Below are 24286 nucleotides of genomic sequence, written 5' to 3'. Positions count from 1 at the left end.
CCATACTCTTAGCTCAGACTTGCAATAGTTTTAGAGCAAAGTTTGCCTTATGTAACTGGGCTGTAGTCACTTTAAGCAGTTGTCAAGGCATTTTAGCGAAGTGGTGAAGGAGTTCATTCATCACACTGAAGATATAGGTTTGATTCCCCACATATTGTGTTATGTCCAATGGCACCATATCTGGTACCTTCCCGCCCTGATATTGATGGAATATTGCTAAAGGTGGCGTAAAACCTAACTCAGTCACTCACACTTTTGATCACTCATGAACATTGGTATACTTTGAGACAAATATGCAAGCCTCCTTTCATTGTATTAAAGGAGTAAGTAATGCAGTATTTATGAGTCTAAAATCTAATGGACTAATCTGATTTCAGCCTTTGCTGGATGAGGGCAAGGACACTGACTCCACGCAGTCCATCAATGAGTTCGAAACCCTGACTGCCAAGTTCCACTTTGTAGATCTGGCCGGGTCCGAGAGGTTGAAACGAACTGGAGCGACAGGGGAGAGAGCCAAGGAGGGCATATCCATCAACTGTGGCCTGGTAGGGATGGTCTCAGGATCTCATTATTCAGCTATGTGTTATTGCGTCTAGTTAACAGATGCGTCAATAGGTGTGTCACCTGTCAATCAAGCTTATGTTTTTCAGTATTGTGAACATGAAGAAATCTAGTCTAGTGATTGAAGATCAAATTGATAAGGATTTCAGACTTGGAGCATGTAATCAAATCTTCATAACTTAGGATGTTGTCATAATATCCATCACTGGTTTCTCATGTCCATGCTTGGTTATTTATAGGACAATGTGACATAGAGCTGTTATATTGCTCACTACTTTGTTAAATAACTTTCATCAATATATAATAAGTGAGACAGATGGGGATATATATCATTATAAAAAGTAAAAAAAGGGATATTTTGCATGCGTACCACTGGCCATTGCCAATGCATATGAGAAAAAGTAATATATATCCATATAGATGAAACATTCCCAAAGGAATGGAATAAATTGTCTTATTTTAGCTGAGTTTTTCTACAACATATGTTTTCTCATCATTTGTATTTTAGCAATTTTGTAAATTCAGTATGTCCACTTTGTTTGAAAGGTATATTTTTTTTTCACTGCTGTTGAGAGATGTATGTTCAGTGTCCATGTCCTGATGACTTTGACAACACTGTGTGCATACTTCAGTGGTATTGTAATCCTACATTTACCTTGTTGTATTTGATGTCTGTTAGTAATGGTACTGTTGGTTTTCCTCAGAGAAGATGTAATGAATCTGACATTGTCACAACACAGACTTTTATGTCCCCAAGCTGTGATATCGGTGGATTATTGGTTAGAGTGGTGTAAGACCATACTTGTCATTCACTCTTTGTCATCAGTACTTAAAACGAACATAAGAGAAACATGAATTTTTCTGTCTCATTTCAGTTCGATGTCTGTTGTATAGTTGTTGATGGTCAGTAATCTTGCACAGACTGATTTATTTTCAGCTTGCATTAGGTAATGTGATATCAGCATTAGGAGACAAATTAAAGAAAGGTTCACATGTGCCATACCGAGACTCGAAGCTGACAAGACTGTTACAAGATTCACTTGGTGGTAACAGGTGAGAGTAACTTCCAGACAGTGCTGCTCACAGTACATAAGAATTTGACAGTTCTTACTCAGTTCTTTAACTCAGCAGTATTTCTGTCAATATTTCTTTCTAAAACTGTGAAGATTTGAGTTAAAATTGGTCTTCTCCAACCCTTTGCTTGTTATGAGAGGTCATTGTCAGGCTCACTGGCTGGTTGATTCATGTAGTTTTACTCAATTGCATGAAAAAATGCTCATGTTGTTGATCAAGAGACTATTTGGTTGAGACTTATTAATTACAGAGTGCACCATATTGCTGGCATATTGTCAAATGTTTCATTAAACACCAACAAACTTCATTTCCAGAGTTCCATTAATAATAATCTTCAAAATTCAAACTATTGACTGGGCCAGTGTTTGAAACATGCTTCTGTCGGCAAGAGGATCTTGTGTTCATCCTGTGGTTTCAAAGTTGTAGAGATCCATATGGCCTGTTGTTATCCATGTCCATTTATTTGTCACAATAGACAACACTTTTTTAAGTGGGGGCTTAAAGACCTTATTTGCTTAAATGTCTCTGGTTCTGATGGCCTAATGCCATGTTCTTAACATTTCAGATTACATTCATGGTAATTTAATTCCTGAAACTCCATCTCAGTTGTATTGTAAATCAACTTTTCTTTCTCCTTTATTTCAGTCGCACTCTGATGATTGCCTGTATTTCTCCGTCTGACCGGGATTTCATGGAGACACTCAACACACTGAAGTATGCCAACCGTGCTAAGAACATCAAGAACAAGGTGATTGCTAACCAAGACAAGGCCAGCAAACAGATGGCTGCTCTACGGGCAGAGATAGCCAACCTGCAGCAGGAGCTTATAGACTATAAGGCGGTAATATATTTAATGAGTACTTTAATGTATTTATATCTAATTTTATGATAATAAGTATTTATACAGTGTGCAGACAGAGACAGACAGAATTCCTGAGTCAAATAAAGTTTGTTTCTGTCACATATGCTTAGATGATAATCTGTGGTTTGTATCTACAACTAGTAGAGATAAGCTACGTATCTGTGTCAATTTTGCATATGTTTGTGTGAAAACTCAAATCCTAATAATGCTATTGTGTACAAATATTCCTAAATTTTTGTAAATACCCTGTTAATTTAATCTTACATGATGACTGCACACAAAATAGATAAGATAATATGGTATATAATAATGGTATATTGAGAGGTTCAATTTCAGCACATGAACTTTGCAACTTGCAGTCTTTCTTGTTATTTCTCACAATACAGATTAAAAACATGCAACTAACACATGAACCAACGTCTATGCTTTTCTACACTTTTACAATAAATGGAAAATGGAAAAAAACCTTCTCTTTGTCAATAGTGTAGGGATGATGATTGTTTTAGGGCAAGTTTGTCGTTGGCTCTGATGGTGTGTCAAGCATGAGTGATTTGCACCATGAGAACAACATGCTGCTGATGGAGAACGACAAGCTGCGCCAGAGAGTGAAGGCTCTGAACGACACAGTGGAGACACTAAAGGCCAGGAACTCTCAACTACTGGCAGAGAAAGCTGTTCTTTCTGTCACGGGTGCTAATGGTATGTCTGCCCATGTGTGTGTGGTTCTGCAACGTCAGAGCTGATTGCATAAGAAGAAAATAGAATAACTTCCTTAAGAGGCCTTTAGAAGTTGGGGCAGTAAGGAATGATAACAATATATGGATGAACAACTTTCTCATGGCAATACAGAAGTTGTCCACCCATAATTTGTTATCCTTCCTAAGAAAACAAAGTGCAGGTGATTTTGTATTGTGACCTGCACGTGTCATTTCTGATTAATGTTGAGAGTGTGTGGCCCAATGGTCAAAGGCACCACAACTGTGGTGCGGTGGGAACCATGTTCATGGTTTTCACTAAAGTATTATCGTAAGCAGTGTCCTCCAGGACTTTCCTCTCATGCTAAGACTGTCTTTAACCCAACTCACCTTCTCTGGTCATTTTTCATAAACTAACAATGTATTTCTTGTCTTACAGGCGAGACGTCAAATGAGGAGGTGACCAACTTAATTACTGGTTATGTGAAGGAGCTTGAGGATTTGAGGTGAATATATCAGCTGACAACATGAACTGAAACATACTAGGCCTAGATTTTCAAAGCTCTCTTAGCGCTAAGATTGTCATTAGAAGTTGTTCACCGAACACCGTATTTATCTTACTGAACACCTGAATTTTAATTTTGAACTATTTGAAGCACTTCTGTTGAGTGCGAGGCGAATCGCCATTTTGCAGACGACACAAGGTAAACAGATAAAGGCAAAGAGTTATCTCCCTTCCATCGATTTTCAATCGCAAAACATCGGTAATTTCTGTGCTTCAATGTCATTGATTCAATGTTATTCGAGCTAAAAAAGTACTACCATGAGGCACCAGAAGAGTTCGGAATTCCCAGCGGTATACATTGAAACTCATACATCGCCTGTAAGCGGGGTACATTGAAAATAATAGAATAGCACTTAGCCAATCAGAAAGCGACATTCATGTGTGAGGTAAGATAAATGCTAATATATGACACTTACAGCTGTCTTAGTGCTAAGAGAGCTTCGAAAATGTGAGCCCCATACTATTACCATTGTTAATAATATACCCTTGTTGAATGGATAGTCAGGTGAGTACATACTCCAGAAGATGGATCTCGATAAAATGTCTGGCTCATACCCTGTCCCTAACCTAGTGTATGAAACCAGTCATATTGGATGAATATTTAAACCACATTCACCCAGTCAGGTGGTAATATGTTTAAATGCTGGCTTAAGGGGGATATGGAATACCTCTGCTTCTTAGTACATGGTGTCAGACTCATCCTCAGCCTTTCAGGGTTCTATGTCGCTTTGTGAAATAAACACTCTCGCTGCCCCCTTAGCGTCCTTCATTAACTGTAGCACTGTCTGTTTGGAATCGAGCGCAGAATGTGAGTGGTGATGAATAGGTTCAGGTTTGTGTTTGTTTTAACAGGATAATGATTTTTGTCCCAGTATAGTAGATATGTTGCTAATTGTCTGTACTTGATATGAGAATATGTGGTTTCTGTTTTCAGGGCCAAGCTAGCTGAGTCATCGTCTATGGTTACTCAAGCCCAAAAGTATTCTGTGCGTAGTCCGTCTCGACTGATGGTCAGTCCAATGTCCACCACATTCCCATCGTCTGGGGGGTTCGACTACCCCTTATCACCCGACAATAGTGTCATGGCTCTCATTGAGGAGGCCAAGAAGGATGTCAAAAAGCTCAAGAAAATGAAGAGGTCCAAGTCAAGACAATCTAATCAGGGGTAAGTGTTGGAAACCTTGAAGCTCGACAGTTTTCCCTGGGATTCTAGTTCAGGATGGATCCCTGTTACCATTGGCTAGTTATGGGGAGGTTACAGTAGGTGGCCTGGCTAACTGTGGTATATTTTTCTTGGGTATTTATGCTCATGCTCTCAGCCACGTTGTGGCATGATTCAGACTCGTTTGTTTACTGACTATATAGCTGGAATGTTGTCGAGTTTGGTTTTAAGCAACACACAAACAAAATTAAAACATTGTCCGGAAAGTCTATTTCAGAGATGATATTTCTTTTAAGTGCACTATCTTGATTTATCTTAGAATTCACTGAATGTATGTTTTCTTAATCAGGTCAGTGATAACTAGGATTGCCTCAAGGGCAATACTGACGGTCTTCAGACTTCCTCCATACACCCACCGTGGCTATCCTCACTTGAACAGTTTCTTTGGATGCCAGCTGGACTGTCTATTCCAGTGTTTTTTATATTAATCTGGCACAAAGTCAACAATGCTGACACGAACACAAACTTCACAAACAGCAGGAAAAAAAAAAAAAAAAAATGGATGGCAAAGTCAGATATACAAAATACTGGAAAGATGACAACCTGACATTACCCAAACACTAACTGTTTTGTTTGTAGGTCATAGGTTCCAAATTGCGTAGGTCGATGCTCATGCTGTTGATCACTGGATTGTCTGGTCCACACTCGATCAATGACAGACCGCAGCCATATAGTTGGAATACTGCTAAGTGCGGCGTAAAACAATACACAAACTAATAGGTTCCCAATTGCGCAGGTCGATGCTCATGCTGTTGATCACTGGATTGTCTGGTCCACACTCGATCAATGACAGACCGCAGCCATATAGTTGGAATACTGCTAAGTGCGGCGTAAAACAATACACAAACTAATAGGTTCCCAATTGCGCAGGTCGATGCTCATGCTGTTGATCACTGGATTGTCTGGTCCACACTCGAGCATTGACAGACGACAGCCATATACTTGGAATACTGCTAAGTGCGGCGTAAAACAATATACAAACTAATAGGTTCCCAATTGCGCAGGTCGATGCTCATGCTGTTGATCACTGGATTGTCTGGTATAGACTCGATCATTGACAGACCGCAGCCATATAGTTGAAATACTGTTGAGTGCGGCGTAAAACAATATACAAACTAAAAGGTTCGAAATTGCGCAGGTCGGTGCTCATGCTGTTGATCACTGGATTGTCAGGTATAGACTCGATCATTGACAGACTGCAGCCATATACTTTGCATACTGCTGAGTGCGGTGTAAAACAATATACAAACTACTGGAAAGATTAGAGCCTGACATTTCCACAACACCAACACAGCTGTGTGCGGCGTAAAACAATATACAAACTAATAGGTTCCAAAGTGTGCATGTCGATGCTCATGCTGTTGATCACTGCATGGTTTGGTCCAGATTCGTTCATTTAGAGACAACAGCCATGTAGGTGGAATACTACTGAGTGCAGCGTAAAATTCAACTCACTCACTGTAACAGAATCGACTATTTCCTTACCCCTCATGTATTTCTGTGAACATTCGCTGTTATGCCAGTGTAACGCAGGAATACAGCTGAATGCAGCGTAAAGCAATATACAAACTACTGGAAAGATTAGAACCCGACATTTCCATACCACTAATACTGCTGAGTGCGACGTAAAGCAATATTCAAACTAATAGGTTCCACATTGCTCAGATCGATGCTCATGCTGTTGATCATTAGCTGGAGTAATGCTGATTGCGGCGTAAAACTCAACTCACTGACTTTTCCACGATCGACTGTTTCCTTAACGCTCCTGTATTTCTGTGACCATTCATTGTTAACTCAGTGTAATGCAGTTGAAGGGAAACTCGATTTTGAATTTGAGTGTGCCATAGCGGCGTTAAAAATAGATTTCTGCCTCTCACAGTGGGACAGGAACATTTTGTTAAAACTTAAGTTGATTTTGGCTGGAAATGGGCATTTTTTCTTTCCTTCGTAATTGTGACGTAAGTATTGATTTTTACATAACCATAATGTGAAGCAAAGATGTTCCCCATTCAAGTAGCTACAGTTTGGTACCATACACGATGAAATCCGGTGTGTTTTCGCAGAGTTATGACATTTTAATGAACCCTACCAAAATGCGTCTTTGAAAACTTGACCAACTTTGAAGGGCGATAACTCCCAAACTATTTAAGATATCACGATGCCTTGAACAAATTAAGCTTTCCAGGGTATGGGCTTTCTAATGGTGTGTCAAACCTGACTGTGCCATATGCTGTTCTGGAGAAGATTTTCAGGCACTGTCAAAACGCGAAAATCGGCGAAAATTTCAGTTTTTTCAAAATAGCGCAAAATTTCACCTGCCGGCTAACATTTTTTACATGTTGAATCGATGGGGAATCGGGATGGCTACATTGTGTGAAAATTTGGTCCATTTATCTCTTATAGTTTTGGAGATATTAAGGGTGGAAGTTTTTCACATTTTTTGTTCATTGTATAACATTCAGTATACAGGCTATCATCCCTGAAAGTTTGATCGAAATCGGCCCAGATGGTTAGGTCAGGAGAGCTGGTACAAAATTCGTACAAATAATAATAATAATAATATTCGGGCAAAAACAGTAGGTCTTCCAGACTTTCAGTCTGAAGACCTAAATATATCTATCTGATATAGATTTTGGTGGTGTGTGGTCCTGTACATAGAGCTCAGGTCACCAAGCAGTTGAAGGGAAGCAACATTGATTGTGAAGAGTCCTAGGAAGGGTGATTGTGCTTGGCAGCTGACACCTGAGCCTTTCTAGGACTTTTGTCCTTTCCCATGATGAAGCACATGTAATACATGAGGTCTCAGCTTAGGCATGTGAGGTTGCTCAAAATTACCTCTGTTCACCCAGCAGAAAATGGGTTGACAGTGGGATGAATTCATGTGACTACAACCTTCTAGTGCCCAGCATGCAACTTGGGCTTTCCAGAGTGATAATGTTGGGCTGTTTGCATGTGCTGAGAGCATGCTCCTTTGTGGTGTGGAGTATTGCAGGTTATTATTTCTTATTTTGTAATAAATTCTTCCTGCTTCCAGAAGTGATAAGGAGAATGAGGGTGAAGAAGGAGGTGGGGAGATGCCAGCAATGCCAGAGGGGGAGGAGAATGGGGAAGAAGAGGTGGGAGAGGTGGAGCATGAGGAGAGTCAGGAGAAGTCAGAGGATGAGGAAGATGACGAGGAAGATGTAAGTATCCTTCTTTTGTTTTGTTTTTGATTACATAGATGTGGGCTTGGTTCATTATTGCTGGACAGTACGTTGTCGCAGCAGGGGAGGTGATGTGGGGGTTAAGGCATTGGCTGGGGGCAGAGAGATAACCTAGTGTTAGTTTGCTTGACACACGAAAGATCCAGGTTTGATTCCCTGCATGGGTACAAAGTGTGAAGCCCTTTCCTGGTGTCCCCTGCTGTGATATTGCTGGAATATTGCTGAAAGGCTGCATAAAGCCATACTCACTCATTCCCTCTAACATAGTGTTTGGCTAATTTGATCTGTAGAACAAGTCTCTGTACGATAAGCCTTACCACTTTCACTGTCAGCGGTGTTCAGAACACTGTGAATGCATTTCAAGTGGATCTATTCTTTGCAGTGAACAGTGTTAATTGATAGTGGTGTTGTTTGTATTGAATAATAGTAACAAAATTCTGACAAAATGAACAACTTTTATTATTTCAAACAATAGTGACTCAGGGTTACTGTTTTTCTGTAGATTGAAGACATTGATGAAGAAGACACAACTGAAGATGAAGTAAGCTCTTCTGAATCGGACTCCGAAGATAAAGGTACGTGTCTTAAGTGTAGACAATGTAGTTTACAGAGTAGTTAATTGATATTAACTATTAACACCTGCACCAATCTTTCAGAATCAAATATAAGGTGTGAAACCAAAACATTTGCAGCATTTTAATATGAAAAACAATTAAAGCCAGCTTGAAATTAAGTGTCTCTCTTCTCAAGAATGTTGTAACAAATATGGAACTTAACTGTGTTTTCAAATTTGGACATATGTCAGCAATATTTTAAGACTGGAGTAACATTTTCTTAACAGTTGAACTTTTCCTGGATTATGGTCGCTTCTGGTCAGGTAGAGTTGTCTCCCCTGTGCTTTTCACAGTCAGAATATATATCCTACCAGAACCATGTCCCATACTGCAGTGGCCAACATAGTAGTCTATGTGTTTGGGTAAAGTGATGGAATGATGTTATTAATGCTTCAACATATCAGCATTTATCCTAAACTTTGGATGAATAAAAAATATTCCCATTTGTACAGCCAAGTCGGATTTGTTGGGAGTACTTGACAGTTTCCTCTTCCTGGTCTCCTCATTCTGGAATCGTCCAAAGCTAGACTTGAAAATGGTCACTACACCACAATGTATTCAATGTCATTTAGGAATGTAATTATACAAACATGTTGTGAAGGTAGAAAATTGTTTACACCAGTAGTTCTTGACACACAGAGATGTATTTAAAAATTTGTGAATTAGAAATGAAGGGATTCCAGGTCAGTGAGTACATCAAGACTAGGTATTTTTTAAGATCTCTGTCATAAGTCTGGGCATTAAGCTTCAGAGGTTCATGGAAATTGTGTATACATTTGTGTTCAAGGCGAGATCTTTGTTTAAGACATCAACATTTTATTCAAAACAAACTATTATTTCGGGAAGGACTGTTGGCCACTGTATTATGTTTGTGAATTTGTTCAGTGAATTCATTTCATTTTTGCACCCTCAAACTTAATTTCTAACAATATACCACTGTGGTCTGTCATTCTAAGGACATTTGAGTTTGTGATGAGAAAGATATGTAATGGTTTTATGGTGTGTGTGTGTGATGTATGCTGTGAATTTACAACTTTCTTTCTCTATGTTAGGAAATTCATAGTAGTAATATTTTGTTGAAACTGTAACCTATAGTATAAGACTTTGCATGCTATTTCTTTTCAGAGTAGAGAGTACGATATAAATACGAACCAGTTAGTAATGCCATAGTAAAAAGCTGTGTTCTTGTTTTGAATGCTTTGTTTGTAGACAAACATGGCACTGTCATAGCTTTAGGAAGTCATTAGTGTTAAGTGAGATAACTTAATCCCGAATGACCATCCTCTGATCAGGTAAATGTGCACTCAGAAATAGTGTTCAAGAACTCTGACACAACTGGTAATTCGTACTGGCCACATCTGCTGACACACCCTGACACCAATGTCATTGCTTAGTATACAGTGCACAAACCACAGCTGAAGCAGTAGACCAATAGCAACCTGTCACCAAACATGAATTGATGCCCATATCAATAAGTGCTCTAAACTGTACTATTGAAATCATGATTGTTGACATGATTCCATTGCATTTATTTTTGCCATGACTTTCTTAAGACCTTTGAAATGGTGATTAACTGAAGATAGTTTAATATTTTAATATGATACATGAATACATGACAATCTTTAATTGATAAAGGATATTGTAATTGTTATTATTTGTTATGAAAAGAGAACAGTATGTCTGTTTTAGAATGCATTTGAGTCAGCTACTTAAAACAACAAGGTAGGATTAAATTAAGATGTTTAAAATTGATTAAATCTTTTTCATTTATTAAATACTGTACGTAGGTAAGTATGTATGAATCAGATAACTTTTCAGGAAATGTATTGGTATTCTGCTGTTTCTAGACTCTGACCATATCCATGAGGACCTGGCTGAACTGACCTGTGAGATCACCATCAAGCAGCGACTTATCGAGGAACTGGAACACAGTCAGAAGAAGGTCCATGCCATCAAGCAGCAGTATGAGGAGAAAGTGATACAGCTGCAGCAGCGCATCAAGGAGACGGAGATAGAGAGGGACAAGATCCTATCTAATGTTGGTAAGTTGAGATGGACAAGATCCCATCCCATGTTGGTATGTTTAGAGGGTCTTGTCAGAAGCAGTGATGGTAAGTGGAGATGGACAAGTTGACAGGGATAGATCCTAAGCAAGTTGGTAAGTGCAGAGAGACAAGATTTTAGCCAGTGTTGATAATTTGAGATGGATTGGTCCCAGATGATGTAGTAAGTAGAGATGGACGAGATCCTATCTAATGGGGATAAGCTGTGAGATCCAATGTCCAAGGCAATATTAAGTTTAGCACAACACAGCCCTATCCAATGTTGGAAAGTTTTCTGAAAGCATCAGTGATAATGTTGACTGCTGCATTATATTATGCAGTCACTCACTTACACACTGTCTGCTGATTGGCTACAGGTCAGATGGAGTCGGAGTCCATTGAGAAGCAGAAGAAGGTGAAGGATGAGTTTGCCAAGAAGCTGGCAGATCTGCAGCTGGAGCTGAAGAAGATGCAGGCTGCCAAGAGGGAACATGCCAAGATGGTGCGCAACCAGAGTCACTTCGAGAAGCAGCTCAAGACTCTGCAGCACGAAATGCAGGAGATGAAAAAGACCAAGGTTTGTTCACTTTTCATAACGAAAGCTATGATTGTAGTAATTTCTTGTAGTAAAAACTTGAGATCTTCCATTAGATTTTAAGGAAAGGATTTACACTAGTAATGCCAAAACACAAATGGATTTAAGCCTTTGGCCTTGGGCTCAGCATAATATTTCAATTTTATATTTTTTTTGTTGGTCTATGCCATTGTAAATCTATAAATTTGTGATGTATAGATATGCCTGAAGGAGTTGCTCAAATCTATTTTTGACCATTATCATGACTTATCACACAACAACATCTCTACTGAGTATGGGCAGGTAAAACTTGATAAATGAAAAAGTGTTGATAACTGCTTTGTTGAATACCAGTGTGGGCTCCAAGGAGGATAGGTCTTTTGTTTGCTATAGTTTTCATAAGCATTGGCTCAATGTTGTTCATGATATCAATCATTTGTACACGTGGCCCAGATTTGGGCTGCTGTAGCCAAAACCTTGGAGAGTAAAACGTTTTCTCAGTCAGTCACTCAAACACTCCTAGGTGCGACTGATGAAGCAGATAAAAGAGGACGGTGAGAAAAACAAGCAGAGTGAGACACGCAGGAACAAGGAGATTGCTCAGATGAGACGTGAGTTTACTCGAAAGGAAAACCGGATCCGAAACCTCGAGCGAGAAAAGAACCAGAAGGAGCAGGTGTTGCGGCGGAAGCAGGAGGAGGTTGAGGCACTGCGGAAACGTCAGAAACCCCTATCCACACGTGCTGCTGGGCGCATCGGCAAATATGAGAAAGCACCAACCATTCCAATAGGTACACACATCTCTGTTTTGTGAAGATTTGATATGTAATAACTGGATTATATATGAAAGCTACTCTTTATTACTTGAGGGCTGCTTTCAGGGGCTGTAGGGGCTGTGGGGTAGCCTACTGGTTAAAGCGTTGCCTCGTCTATCTGAGAATCCAGGTTTGATTCCCCACCTGGTTACAATGTGTGAAGCCCATTTCTGGTGTTCCCTGCTGTGATATTGTTAAACGTGCCATAAAAAGTTCACTTATTCACTAGCTCACTCGGTTCATGGGAATATTGTAGAGTGACCCTTTAAACTGCAAGCACTGACTGACACAAACATTTTTAAGAGAACTAGGTTTTTTGTATGTATAAAGTGATATCCATTGATGTATGTGATATTATTTCAGACCCTATATCTACCTCATCACCACGAAGACGAAGAAGAAATGAATTTTCTCCTAAAGTTGCTAAACAAAAGTGGGACATTATAGAGAGGAATGTAAGTACATTGAGCATGGAATTTGCATAATGATCATGATAGTAACTGATTGAATTATCTAGGGTGAATTATTGGATTGGGCAGTCAGGTGATGCCACTGTCGAGCTGTAGATGTTATTACCTCCCTTGGCTGACTTTTTTAAGTCAGATCAGGTGTCTATGCTTGGAAGTTGAGCGTACCAATCACAACTCACTTTTGCTTCTTAAATCTAACCAATTAAACTTTGCAACACAAACGATACAGAGGTTCTCTGAGACAGGTAGATGGATATATATATATGTTTCGGACCTGTCAGTTTCTGCGTATGATTTCCCCCCAAATCTGCAACTGCTGTCTCTTGTGACACTGGAAAGCTCGGTTGTAAGGGCGGCTTAGCTGACTGGCTACTGTGAGAATGCTTAGCCAGCAAAGGGAGGTAATAAAATTATTGGGCCAAGCCGTAGGTGCATCCAGGTTATTGTAGAGACTTATCAGAACATATACACTGGAGGATGTTTAGTTCTATGGACAAAACCTTACACTTGAAATAACTTGCCTTGCTCTATAAATGCCTTTTCCTTTTTTAGGAAACTTAATTAATCCTGTTGTCACTATGCATGTCTTGGATGTGATTTTGTACTTTAATGATTTGTTTGTTTCAGGTTGGATCTGTGATAACGAAACGTCAGACGATATCTCACATGGAGAAGGACATGGATGTCTGGCTGAAGGTAAGTCTCCTGATTTTTCAGTAGTCTGTTCAGTCTGCTAAGGATGTCTATCTGATATCACTAACTAACATCAACTCACACAATGATCACTTACTTCGATTTAAGAGAACAATAGTTTGATCAGGTTTTTTTGTGTTCATCCTATTTTAAGTTATCTTACGATATATATACTAAACAGCGAAAGAAACACAACTGTCCCTTTTCGTCATGTTTTTAAATAGAGACTATTGGATTCATCGTATGATGAAACTTGTGTTTCTTTTGCTGTTCAGTATATTAAAGATTCAATATGTAGCAGGTATTACTTGGCGTAATTACTGACAAGACAAGTCCCTTTTCTCAGGCTGAAACATTTGTCTAAATGATAAGGGTAATCTGAATTGTCCCTTCAAAACAATGCTGGATTTGCCCTTGCTTATATGATATTATGTATTACTTCCAGCAAAGGGAGAAGTTAAGCAAGAAGCTGGAGAAATTTGTCAAGAAAAGAGATTCCTACATTGCACTTCAGAGGGTATGTCATGGATTGTGTTGGCCTATATAATAACTTACAGTGGCTCACTGAATTTGCTCACAGTTTGCTGGGTTGATAAGCTAACAGTCTTTGTAACTGTCTTGCATTTCAGAAATGTTAGCCATCTTCATTAAATTGGAAGTAAGGACATAAGTCAGTCAAACATGGAATCTTTCAGAATTTGAAGTGTTGAAAAGCACTGACATATCAGCAATCAGTTGAATATTGAGATGCTTAACCTTTAGGAATCTTGACAGATTGATGATCATGCTTTTCTTTTTGTTATACCCAGAATCCTGAAATTGTCCGGGATCTGGGGGACCAGATCCAGAGTCTGAAGAACCAGATTGAGTATGTCCAGGACAACATCAACGAATGTCAGACCAACATCATGCAGATGGAGGAAGCCAAGGTAACTTTGTGGAGCTTGGATAGCAGGGATAATTTACATGGCACTGATGCTAAACAAGCTGGAATAGTGCAGATAGCATGGGCTGTACAAGGTATGTTAGATCGGATGGCTTTGGCAGGTTATGATGCATAGGCTTGTGAAGGTTGGGTAGTAGGGATGATTTGTGTAGAAGCAGACTTTATCAAGGAAGGCTATTTTCCCCTGATTCGCAGACTTTTGCTGATTGTATTTCATTCAGGTCAATTTTGTGAATCATCTGAACCCCTGTTCGATGATACAGTATTAGGTTTTCAGCTTAAAACATTTTCCTGTCGCCATCCTTGCATTGTGGGGATGACAGGCTTGTGCAAACTGGGAAGTGAACACAAGGTGGAAGTTAGGCATCTGCTAAGCTCTTCCATGTTGTATAGAGTGTTGCAGCATTATTGTAACAATGATCTGTTGACAGGAGGAGACCGAGAACCTGGATGTTGGTACTGTCATCTCCACAGTGACACTGGAGGAAGCCAAATACCTTCTTGAACACTTCCTCCAACTTTCAATCAACAAGGTAGAGTTACCTCTCTTAATTCATTTTCAACAGCACCATAAAAACGTCTGTATTATCCCACACTATTGCCAATATTCCTCATAACAAATTGCCTCTGTAGGCTTATAGTTCCTTTTGCTACTTCAAAAGGATTTTTCAGCATTGAAAGGGTAGTGTTGTATTATAAGTGTATGTATCATGCTGTTCAGTTAATTTGTAGGTACAGGGATCAAACAGATAGTAAGGTTCAAAGGATTTAGAGAGTGAGGTCCAAAAACCAATAAATTTTCGAAATTTCTCTGGGAGAAGGTGAACCTTCAAGAATAGAAGCAGACAGAATCCAAAATACCTCAGAATGTTGAAATTAGTGTCATTTGCGTTGGCATGTGTATGTCAAGCACATATTTGACAAGACTGCTATGTTGTTCAGGGCATGGCTCTAGCTCTCAAGGATTCCGAGTCCAAGGAGTTGTTAGCGAAACTGCATCAGACGGAGCTGAACAACACCCTGCAACAGGATCTGCTGAAACACATGATGATGGATCATGTCGACATAGAAGTGGACAATCTGATGTCCAACAATGATGAACTCGATGGTAAGACATTCTTGTAGACACGAGAGACTGGGTGGGAACGGAATCCTCTCGGCGATACCATGACACCAGAAAGGGGCTTGAAGGAGGAATGGCCAGGTTTCATGTTCTTTTGTGAACAGTCAGTGTAATCTACACTTTCAAGTTTATGCTTTGTGTGAAATTGAGTCTTTTTTTGTAACAATTCATTGCTTGCTTGACTGTTGAAATTTCAGTTTTCAGACAACAAAGTAGGTTTTACATATTTTACAGCGTTTGGAAGAAATATGTCTCCTTTTTGATGAGCTCGCACACAAACACCCTGCCAAATGTGTTGTAAAATTTGTAAACATTTCTAATTGATAGCAGGATCAGTTGGCTATGAGTCACATGGTCTCCCATGTATTGTTACCACTTGTTCAATATTTTAATCAGGGCAGTGAGGTAGCCTAGTTGTTGAAGCGTTGTCTTGTGACACTTGAGACCCCAGGTTTGATTCCCCACATGAGTACAATGTGTGAAGCTTATTTCTGGTCCCCCTATCAAGATATTGCTGGAATATTTCTAAATGCAGCATAAAACAATGCGCTCACAGTTTAATCATCTGTGACAACAAGTTTAGGCCTTGGAGCCTCCTCAGAGCCCAGTTTCCATTTGAGGCTGTTATTAACTGTGATTGGATTTGAGACTGTTATTGACAAAGACTGTATTTGGTGCTCATGTGGTGATGTTGCAGAGTTCGACATTGAAAGCTGCACAACATCAGCATCCTCATCCCCTGCAGAAAGGTGAGTAAGAGAGAGTCGTCATCACTGTTAGTAAATCGTGGTCGTCATTTGTAAGGCCCTGTTGGTCAAATTTATGTCTGTTGGCTTTTTTTCAAGTACCAGTAAAACTTTTACAATTATGTCGTGAAAGTTGTTTACTTCTCAATTTCATTTATTCTGAAATATTAAAATTCCTGAACATTACAGAAAAGCCAGGCAGTTTTTACGGTAATTTTTAACTATTGTTTCATCCCATCTGGTATCAATCCTGGCTGTGCTTTTCGGTCTAAATTCCCAAACTTCTATTGTACCAGTTATGGTAAGGGTTGTTGGTCATTGATAGGATGGACAAAAGGTTTTTTGACTTGACTTGGATGTTCAGTTTACATCTTGTTTACAAAACCCATGTCTTGAACCCTATGTGTTTGTAAACACAATGTGTTATTATTTGCAAATCAACAAAAGTCACTACCATTTGCCTAACTACTAACTGTATTTGAACAGCAATTAACTTGAAAGTCAATGACCTTATCTAACAAAATTCATCCATTAATTTTTCAACATTTGTTCTCATGCAAACATATTACTTGATGTATGAAAAAGTTGGGGTTTTTTTTGTAGTACATATCCTATTTTTTAATTGCTAACATTACTTTTGCTAACATGTTGATATTTGCCACATTTTGAACTAAGTATTCATATATTCAATGTTCGGTGACTACTTTGATCACATTTTATGAAATATAACATTTCTTGATGAGCAGTTTTTCTGTTTTATCTTTAAACATGTTTCATACTCTTCTGAAAATATTTGTACATAAAGAAAGCAGTGTGTAAATAAACAAAGCATTTTATGAGTTTCAGTTTTAACTTACCTTATGTACTAACTTACTAACAGCTTTGAAGAAATCGTAAGTCACAAATGTTTAAAGTTTAAAGCATGCTTACACTGATGAAGTTTTAACACTTGTATATTAATATATCTGAACCAAGATGTTTATAAACTAACACGCTTTTTTCTTTTTCTTCTCTTCCCTACTCGGGGCGGCTGCCCTCCACTGGTATCATCCTTCCAAATCCTTACCCATCATGCACCTTTCCTGTGGATTCAGTGAAAACAGTGACTTTTGTTTATTTGCGGCTGCAGTCTTGATTTGTTTTGTCGCCCTTCAGTTATACGCCAATTGAGTCTGCATGGTTTCCAACTTCTCCGACTGTGATCATTAGATTCCCTTTCCACCAAAGTGCCTCTTTTATACACATGTTATTTGTTGAATTTTATAAAGTTTATTTTTGTAGATGTATGTATCTTCAGCATTCCTTGAAACGGTAGCTTGTGTCAGGTGATGTCATGCACACTTAGCATTCTTAGATATTGTGATGCTTGTGCATGTAGTTATAATTAATAATGCACACTAATTTATTTTAGAACAGACTTGTGTTTTTATCATTTTCCTGTGCATTTTGACGTAATGATTTGCCGGCACCATGTCTCCTTAGTTATCAGGATGTGCTCACAGATTTCATTATCAATATTTCAAATTCCACGCGCCAAATTGTTTCTCTGTAGTGCCTTTTGATGAGTATTGAAACACTGAGATATGTTATATATATATATCTTAATCTTAGTAGTCAGTACATACTCCTTAAATTGTAATCCGTGCCAAACGTTATAAAACATGCAACTAGTTCTAACTCAGGCATTTGAGTCTTTTGTTCAAATGTGCCAAATGTTTATCTTTTGTTTTTGTAAATGTTTATGGTTGTATACCAAAGTTTTGTATATTTGGATGAACTGTTGATCAGAAGTCATACTCATCGGTCATTCCCTCATTGCAATTTTCTTGTGGCTTCAGTGTAAATTTGCAGAAGTTATTTCCATGCTGGCATTGGCTATATGTATTGTGAGTTTGTATGTTCCCTGAGCACATCCTGTGGTTTCTGTGACTGCTGTGTTTGTGTGACTGACCCCACCCCCCTCATCTCTGGCTGCAGCATGTTAGAGGCACCTCTGCCCTCCGTGTTTGTCGGACCTCCATCAGCAGGGGATGTAACCAATAAGAAAGAAAAGGTCAGTACTAACATATCGCAACTCATCATCAGGCTGAGTCTGCGGTGCTTGTGGTCAATTTGGAATGAGTTTTACTCCTATTTTTGTTTTATGAAACTGGTGGACAAACATCACTACAATGGAGAATTAATATGCGGGAGATTGTTAAAGATGATAATCAACAGTCTCATTCAACCAAATGTTGAAACTGTTAACATTTAATTAGGTTGCTGTCAAATCTACTAAGTGGAAATTCCTTTTAAAATCCTTTATCTCTACTCAGCCTTAAAATGGTGGCACAGAAGCTATTTGCAGAAAGGATATTCAGTTTTCCCCAATGCCTTTGAAAGTAACTTTTCTCAAGCTGTGAAGGTGTTATTTCATTAAGTAGTGCTGTTTGTCCCCAGTCAAGTTTTATGTGTGGCTGATGTAGACTTAGTGACCTCCCTTGCTCGTCGCTCTTCAGGACAGCTCCCAATGAGGTAGCAAGGTGTGTACAGATGCCTGGCCAATCTAGTGCTGCTCTGCTGCCTATTAATATCTTGGTGACAAAGGTATCTTTATAACTATTTAACTCTCCATGTTGTAAGCCACCCAACCTTTTTAACTCTTTTGTTTTAAAAAATAGCTAGTAGACATTATGACAGTTCTGAGAAGAGATGTGTGGATCTGATGGGAATCCTTGCAAAATAGTTTATTGCAGTGTATCAGTTGTAAAGAGTCATGTCTCAGCCAACCACATGTAGTAGTTGGTTGGCTTCTAACGCCACACTGAGCTGTATGGCAGCAGTCTGTAATTAGAGTCTAGACCAGACAATCAAATGATCCATTTGATGAGCGTTGATCTATGCACCAGGGTTACAGTGACATATTTCAACTAAGTCAGCAAGTCTGGCCACAATCCAGTTAAACATCTGTTATGACAAGCATGAGTTACTGAAAAGGAATTCTAACCCAGATCTTCACAGGTTACGACATGAATTGGATTGGTTTAGTTCTTCTCATGAGAGCAACTGTGCAATATACTGTCTTTCATGAGCATGCAATATCGTGAACTGAATTTTTATCTCTGAAATTATGAATCAAATCAACATCATTGGTATTGAATTGTATTGATGCTAAACCAAAACAAGGTGATTTTGTTTGAGGAAATATACCATTACCATATTTAGTCTCTACAACAATGATCACACCTAGAGTTAAGAAGGTTGGGAAGTGGCCGTGTATGGTCAGGCCGAGTCTGATGTCAGGTAGTGTTTACAGAAACTAGCTGTCCAAGGTAACTGTATTGTCAATGTTCAAATTTTGTGGGTTTTGTCATCTGTATCTCTAAGGAGAAATGTCTCCTTTTATTTTTTTCAGTAATGTTTACACTTTGGAATATTATTGGGGCAGAACTAACTATTCTGTGAACATTCGGAATACATTCAAGTAGCACTAGCACAGATGCTGAAAAATAATTTACCAGTCAAAATTTTGTAAGCTTGTCCAAGATTTGTAGCAGTGGACACTCGAGTACAAATACCTTTTGTCATGGAATTATATCAGGCTGCTTTAGCATGTGCTAACAGATGTTTATTACTTGTTTATTAACACACATTAACTGATTACATGGTTTAAGATTGAAACACTGACATATACAGAGGACGATTCACTAAGTGTTCTTACTATGTTTGTCTCTTGTGTGGCATCCTGCTATAAGGCTGAAGGAAAAGGCAAGTGTGCTTCTCACCTGCTTCTGTGAAGAAAATCTTAATCTATCACTGAGAAAAATAAGGATCTTTTTCATTGAAAGACTCTCCTCTAATAGCTGTGTGGGAATCACTTGTTTTTCCTTCACCTGAATGGGCATTAGTGTCAATGTGTGTTGTTGCATTGTTTGCTCCTTGTGAAATCATGTGGAACCTCATGAAAATGCCATATCACCTGGTTTTACAAAACATGGAATGTTATACTACCATAAATCCATGAATATATGCTGGCCTGTTATAAATATGAAATCCAACAACCATGTGCCTTTTAGAAATGCCTGCATTATATATAAGCATTGGTCGCTTAAGTGTCCGGGGTCTTTCACAATAAATAAATGTTGGACTTATATTTGAGGATTTATGGCAACCTGTTTCTCTTCCATGCAGGTCTATTGATATGCTAAGACACCAAAGAAATGGGGTTCCACTGTATTTCTCATGTGTTCCTTCCTTTTCAGATATAAAAATAGACTGTGTACTAATATGTCAAACTGTATCACCATTTTGAAAGACAGAAACAGTTTCTCTTGTGTATTTCAAATTGTGCACCCACTATATATTGTGACGTGCTTCACAATATTGGATGTGGAAACAAGAATTCTGGACCAGATTTGTCTTTTCAGAAAACAATGTTGAACCTTTTGGAGGGATATGAATTTGGGCATCGGAAGATTTATGTTTGTATAATTTGTTAGATTTGTAGAAAAAAATGATAAAAACCTGCCTCTGGATTAAACTAGTCATTTTCTTCCTCTATTAATCTTTAGTTGTGTATAACCCTTCAGATATTTATGCAACTTGCTGAAGAAGCAAACATAGTTATTTTCTAAAAAATAAAACCAAATTTCCATCTTGCAGCTGTTTTTTCGTCTCTTTGGGGTAGGTCTACAACAGTATAACATATAGTATTGTATCTTAACCCTATAACTGTCATGTATGTCTGACCATCTATTGGTCAGTACACTCAGGCCTATAGTCAGCATGAAGGTCTATGTGTATCTATCTATCTCTATATAGGGCACACCAACAAAATCTATAATGCACAGACATGCTTGTTGAAACATGGCACTGAACATCAGAAAATCAAACATACAAGCATGGTTCCTAAAGTAATTGTGTTCTCTTCACAAGGAGAGTAAATGCTGTGTTAAACACATACTAAGATTTGAAGGTTAGTTAACAGGTTTCCGTCATGATGGAGAGAATTTATGGATACCAATGTTTTTCTTGTTGTAATTGCAAAAATGTTTTTCAAGTTATGCTTACTTCTCTATCAGTTGAATGAATACTGGGATTCTTGTACATATAAGAACTGAAGTAAGAAGGTAACAAAAGTGGAACTTTTCTGAAAGGAAGCAAACAGTTTATCAGCAGTTTTTGGTTTCAGCATGGACAATAGTTCTAATGAGCACAGACTGAGTACAGTCAGAATGAAGGAAGGGGCAATTAGGCCTGGTAGGTGATTTTAATGGAAAACCTTGGTATTATCTGAGACTGAGGATGTCACAGATGATCAGTAATCAGTAAATCCCCCAAAACAAGCTGATATGTTCCTTGGTCAGTGTTCCTCGCTGGATGGTATCTCCTGATGTCAGTCTTTTCTTGGCCTTTGACAACGGTTGCTGGTAGTAGTAGACAGGAGTTTTGTAGTTTTCCACATAATGCTTTAGCCTTGGTCTTAGGAAATTGTGGATTACTGGTGAAACTGGACAGATGTCTGTTGAAAATCTGGCGTAGAGGGGGTGGGTTTTTCCAGTGTATTGGTGGTCACAGTTAAGAGGTTGACATCCATGAATTCTCTCCCGCATGTGTTTCATTTCTGAACATTCCAAGACAATTACATACTTGGTTGTGAGCTTTGTGATTGGTCTGCAGGCCAGAAATATAGAAACATATGGATACTCAGTCTTATGTAAATACTGGCAACTTGTGTAGATAAATGATAAGAAAATGGCAAATGGCTGTGTATGTGCTTTTTGGTAGGAACTTTCAGTTCATATATTTAGGGCTTTCAAGAACGACCCTATAGGTATGCATACACTGCAATGTAAATCTTCTACAGATTTACATTCTAATAATACAACATCAGTCTCCAATTCTCTGACTTGTAATACATTCATACAGTATGGCTAAAAGTACCACACTACCCAAGCTAATCACTTAGTCTCATTAAAGTTAATCAAGAGAAGTGGAGGCTCCATACTTATATCAGTGCTAACATTATTTGGGTGTAACATAACATGAAACCTCCGTAACAAGAACTACATGAATTATGCTATCATGTCATTGGCGTTATTGTCGTGAAACACTGCTACTTCCTATTTGTTATTTGACCATGGTTGCCTCTGATCATGTTCAGACAAACCAGTGGTTAATATAGTGAACAATGTCACTAGGTTATGCTGACTATACGACAGATCTTAATGTATCTACTGTATCACTAAATGCACTTTGAGTGACAAATATTGTCAAGGATCCTATTCTAACGTTTAATCACACCTTACTCGCATTACTCTCTAAAAAATGGGGGAGGTTTCATAGAAAAGGTTCCAGTTTAGTTCTTGAGTGGCAGGTGAGTTCAACCTAAACATTAGAATTATTTATATTCACATGTTTCACCTGCAACCATAATCCTTCATTGTTTCTTCCTTAATTCTGTAAGTGACCGGGCAGTGGGGTAGCCTAGTGGTTAAAGCGTTGGTTCGTCATGCTGGACACCTGGGTTCGATTCCTCACATGTGTATAATGTGTGAATCCCATTTCTGGTCTCCCCACCATGATATTGCTGGAATATTGCTGAAAGCAGTGTAGAACTAAACCTACTCACCTTAAGTAACCTCTAGAGTTTTGCAAAAGTATGGAAAATTTATGCAGATAAGATTACTATAGAATAACTGACAGTGAAATCGTAGACAGACTATTCAGCAGACAAGTCTGATGAGGTGGTGTCTGGTGTTTCTTGCACCTTGTGTCAAAAGAGCATGGAGTTCTTTATTGCATGTAACAGTTATTGTAGATAGAAAATTAGCTCACTTGGGCATGATGTCATGGAAACGTTCTGCACAACTTTTCAGGCTTAAACTTTCCAACTTTTCTTCATGACTACCATACAAGTATGTAATTGTTCATATGTGTGCTTACCTATCAGTATGATAATGATCACTAACCATCAGGTAACATAACAAAATATCCATAATTCTTTAACATGAGTGTTCTGTGACAACTATCTCCAGCATTTCATCATTAATTTGGTGGTTGAATAGCCTAGTGGTTAAAGTGTTCGCTTGTCACTCCGAAGACCCGGGTTTTATTCCCTACATGGGTACAATGTGTAAAACCCATTTCTGTTGTCCACCACCATGATATTGCTGGAATATTAGTGAAGGCAGTGTAAAACTAAATGCAGTCATCGTTAATTTGTCACAAAATACATTTGGGAAACATGAACTCACCACTAACTCCCCAGATACTCCTGACATCAAGGTTTCAGATTCTGTTTCATATAGAACAAATCTCACACAGCTGTGTACACAGCATAGCGATAGTTAGTATTCCATTGGTATTTACTGAGTACAAGGTATTTTTTTGTAAGATGAATATGTCACCATATTTATGGGTATATTTTGGTGACCTTGGCATGACCTCACAGTAGAGTAGTCACTGATAGGATGCACAATTTGCACAGAGGTCGGATGTGGAAAGGTCGAGGTTGCATAGTGTCAAGGATATATGTAACATTTGCACACATAGTGTATTTAAGGAACAGTGAAGGATACTATTATTATTGATATTATTATTGTTTGATGTTTTAGCAGCATTAGTTCTTTATTTCCAATAAATACAGTACTATCAATGTTGATTGTGGTCCCTTGAGCACAAGCTTATCATCGTGGGTTGAAATCCTGATTTGTCCTGTTCAAGTTTGTGAAAACCCTCTCCATGCTCACTGCTTGAACCAAAGTGGTAAACCTCCATCTGAAACATGCATCAGTTGGTACCCGGTGTTCATCTGGTGTACTGTTCAAATCAGGTGAAACCACAACTCATTATGCTAAGCATTCAGATGGAAATGGATCTTGAAATGGAGTCCAAACTATGAGAGAAATTTGAATCATGTTATCACTTCCACGTTGAAATTAAGAAACACAAAATTTCAAAACGCAATTACCTGTTGTAGTTTCGGAATACAGGAATTTCAAATAGGATTTTCATGTGTTTGATAGTGTTTATTAATTTGTTTGGTGCATGTGAACAAGTTTTAATAGTGAAGCACAAATAGCTTCTTAGTTTTCAAGTAT

General features: G+C 38.5%; 1 protein-coding gene across 4 annotated transcripts in view; it reads left to right on the top strand.

Moving 5' to 3' along the window:
* The window catches only part of LOC137260589 (kinesin-like protein KIF21A), a 112365-nt gene that overhangs the window by 52367 nt on the left and 35712 nt on the right, over positions 1-24286 (top strand). The window contains exons 8-28 of one of the 4 annotated variants that reach the window (XM_067798177.1): positions 378-545; positions 1499-1614; positions 2281-2476; positions 3004-3196; positions 3632-3698; positions 4692-4922; positions 8014-8161; positions 8685-8757; positions 10644-10838; positions 11216-11415; positions 11936-12203; positions 12591-12682; positions 13325-13393; positions 13836-13907; positions 14200-14319; positions 14768-14869; positions 15279-15444; positions 16157-16208; positions 16395-16415; positions 18183-18258; positions 20847-20867. In XM_067798177.1, the coding sequence (XP_067654278.1) occupies positions 378-545; positions 1499-1614; positions 2281-2476; positions 3004-3196; positions 3632-3698; positions 4692-4922; positions 8014-8161; positions 8685-8757; positions 10644-10838; positions 11216-11415; positions 11936-12203; positions 12591-12682; positions 13325-13393; positions 13836-13907; positions 14200-14319; positions 14768-14869; positions 15279-15444; positions 16157-16208; positions 16395-16415; positions 18183-18258; positions 20847-20867 (2646 nt within the window). Of the gene's footprint in view, positions 1-377; positions 546-1498; positions 1615-2280; positions 2477-3003; positions 3197-3631; positions 3699-4691; positions 4923-8013; positions 8162-8684; positions 8758-10643; positions 10839-11215; positions 11416-11935; positions 12204-12590; positions 12683-13324; positions 13394-13835; positions 13908-14199; positions 14320-14767; positions 14870-15278; positions 15445-16156; positions 16209-16394; positions 16416-18182; positions 18259-18703; positions 18792-20846; positions 20868-24286 lie in introns of all 4 variants that reach the window. The other 3 variants (XM_067798178.1, XM_067798179.1, XM_067798180.1) reach the window with 3 other exon arrangements.

Source organism: Haliotis asinina, chromosome 14 (assembly GCF_037392515.1).
Source record: "Haliotis asinina isolate JCU_RB_2024 chromosome 14, JCU_Hal_asi_v2, whole genome shotgun sequence".
Lineage (NCBI taxonomy): Eukaryota > Metazoa > Mollusca > Gastropoda > Lepetellida > Haliotidae > Haliotis > Haliotis asinina.
Note: the sequence above shows the minus strand (reverse complement) of the source record. Positions and strands in the feature narration are given on the sequence as shown.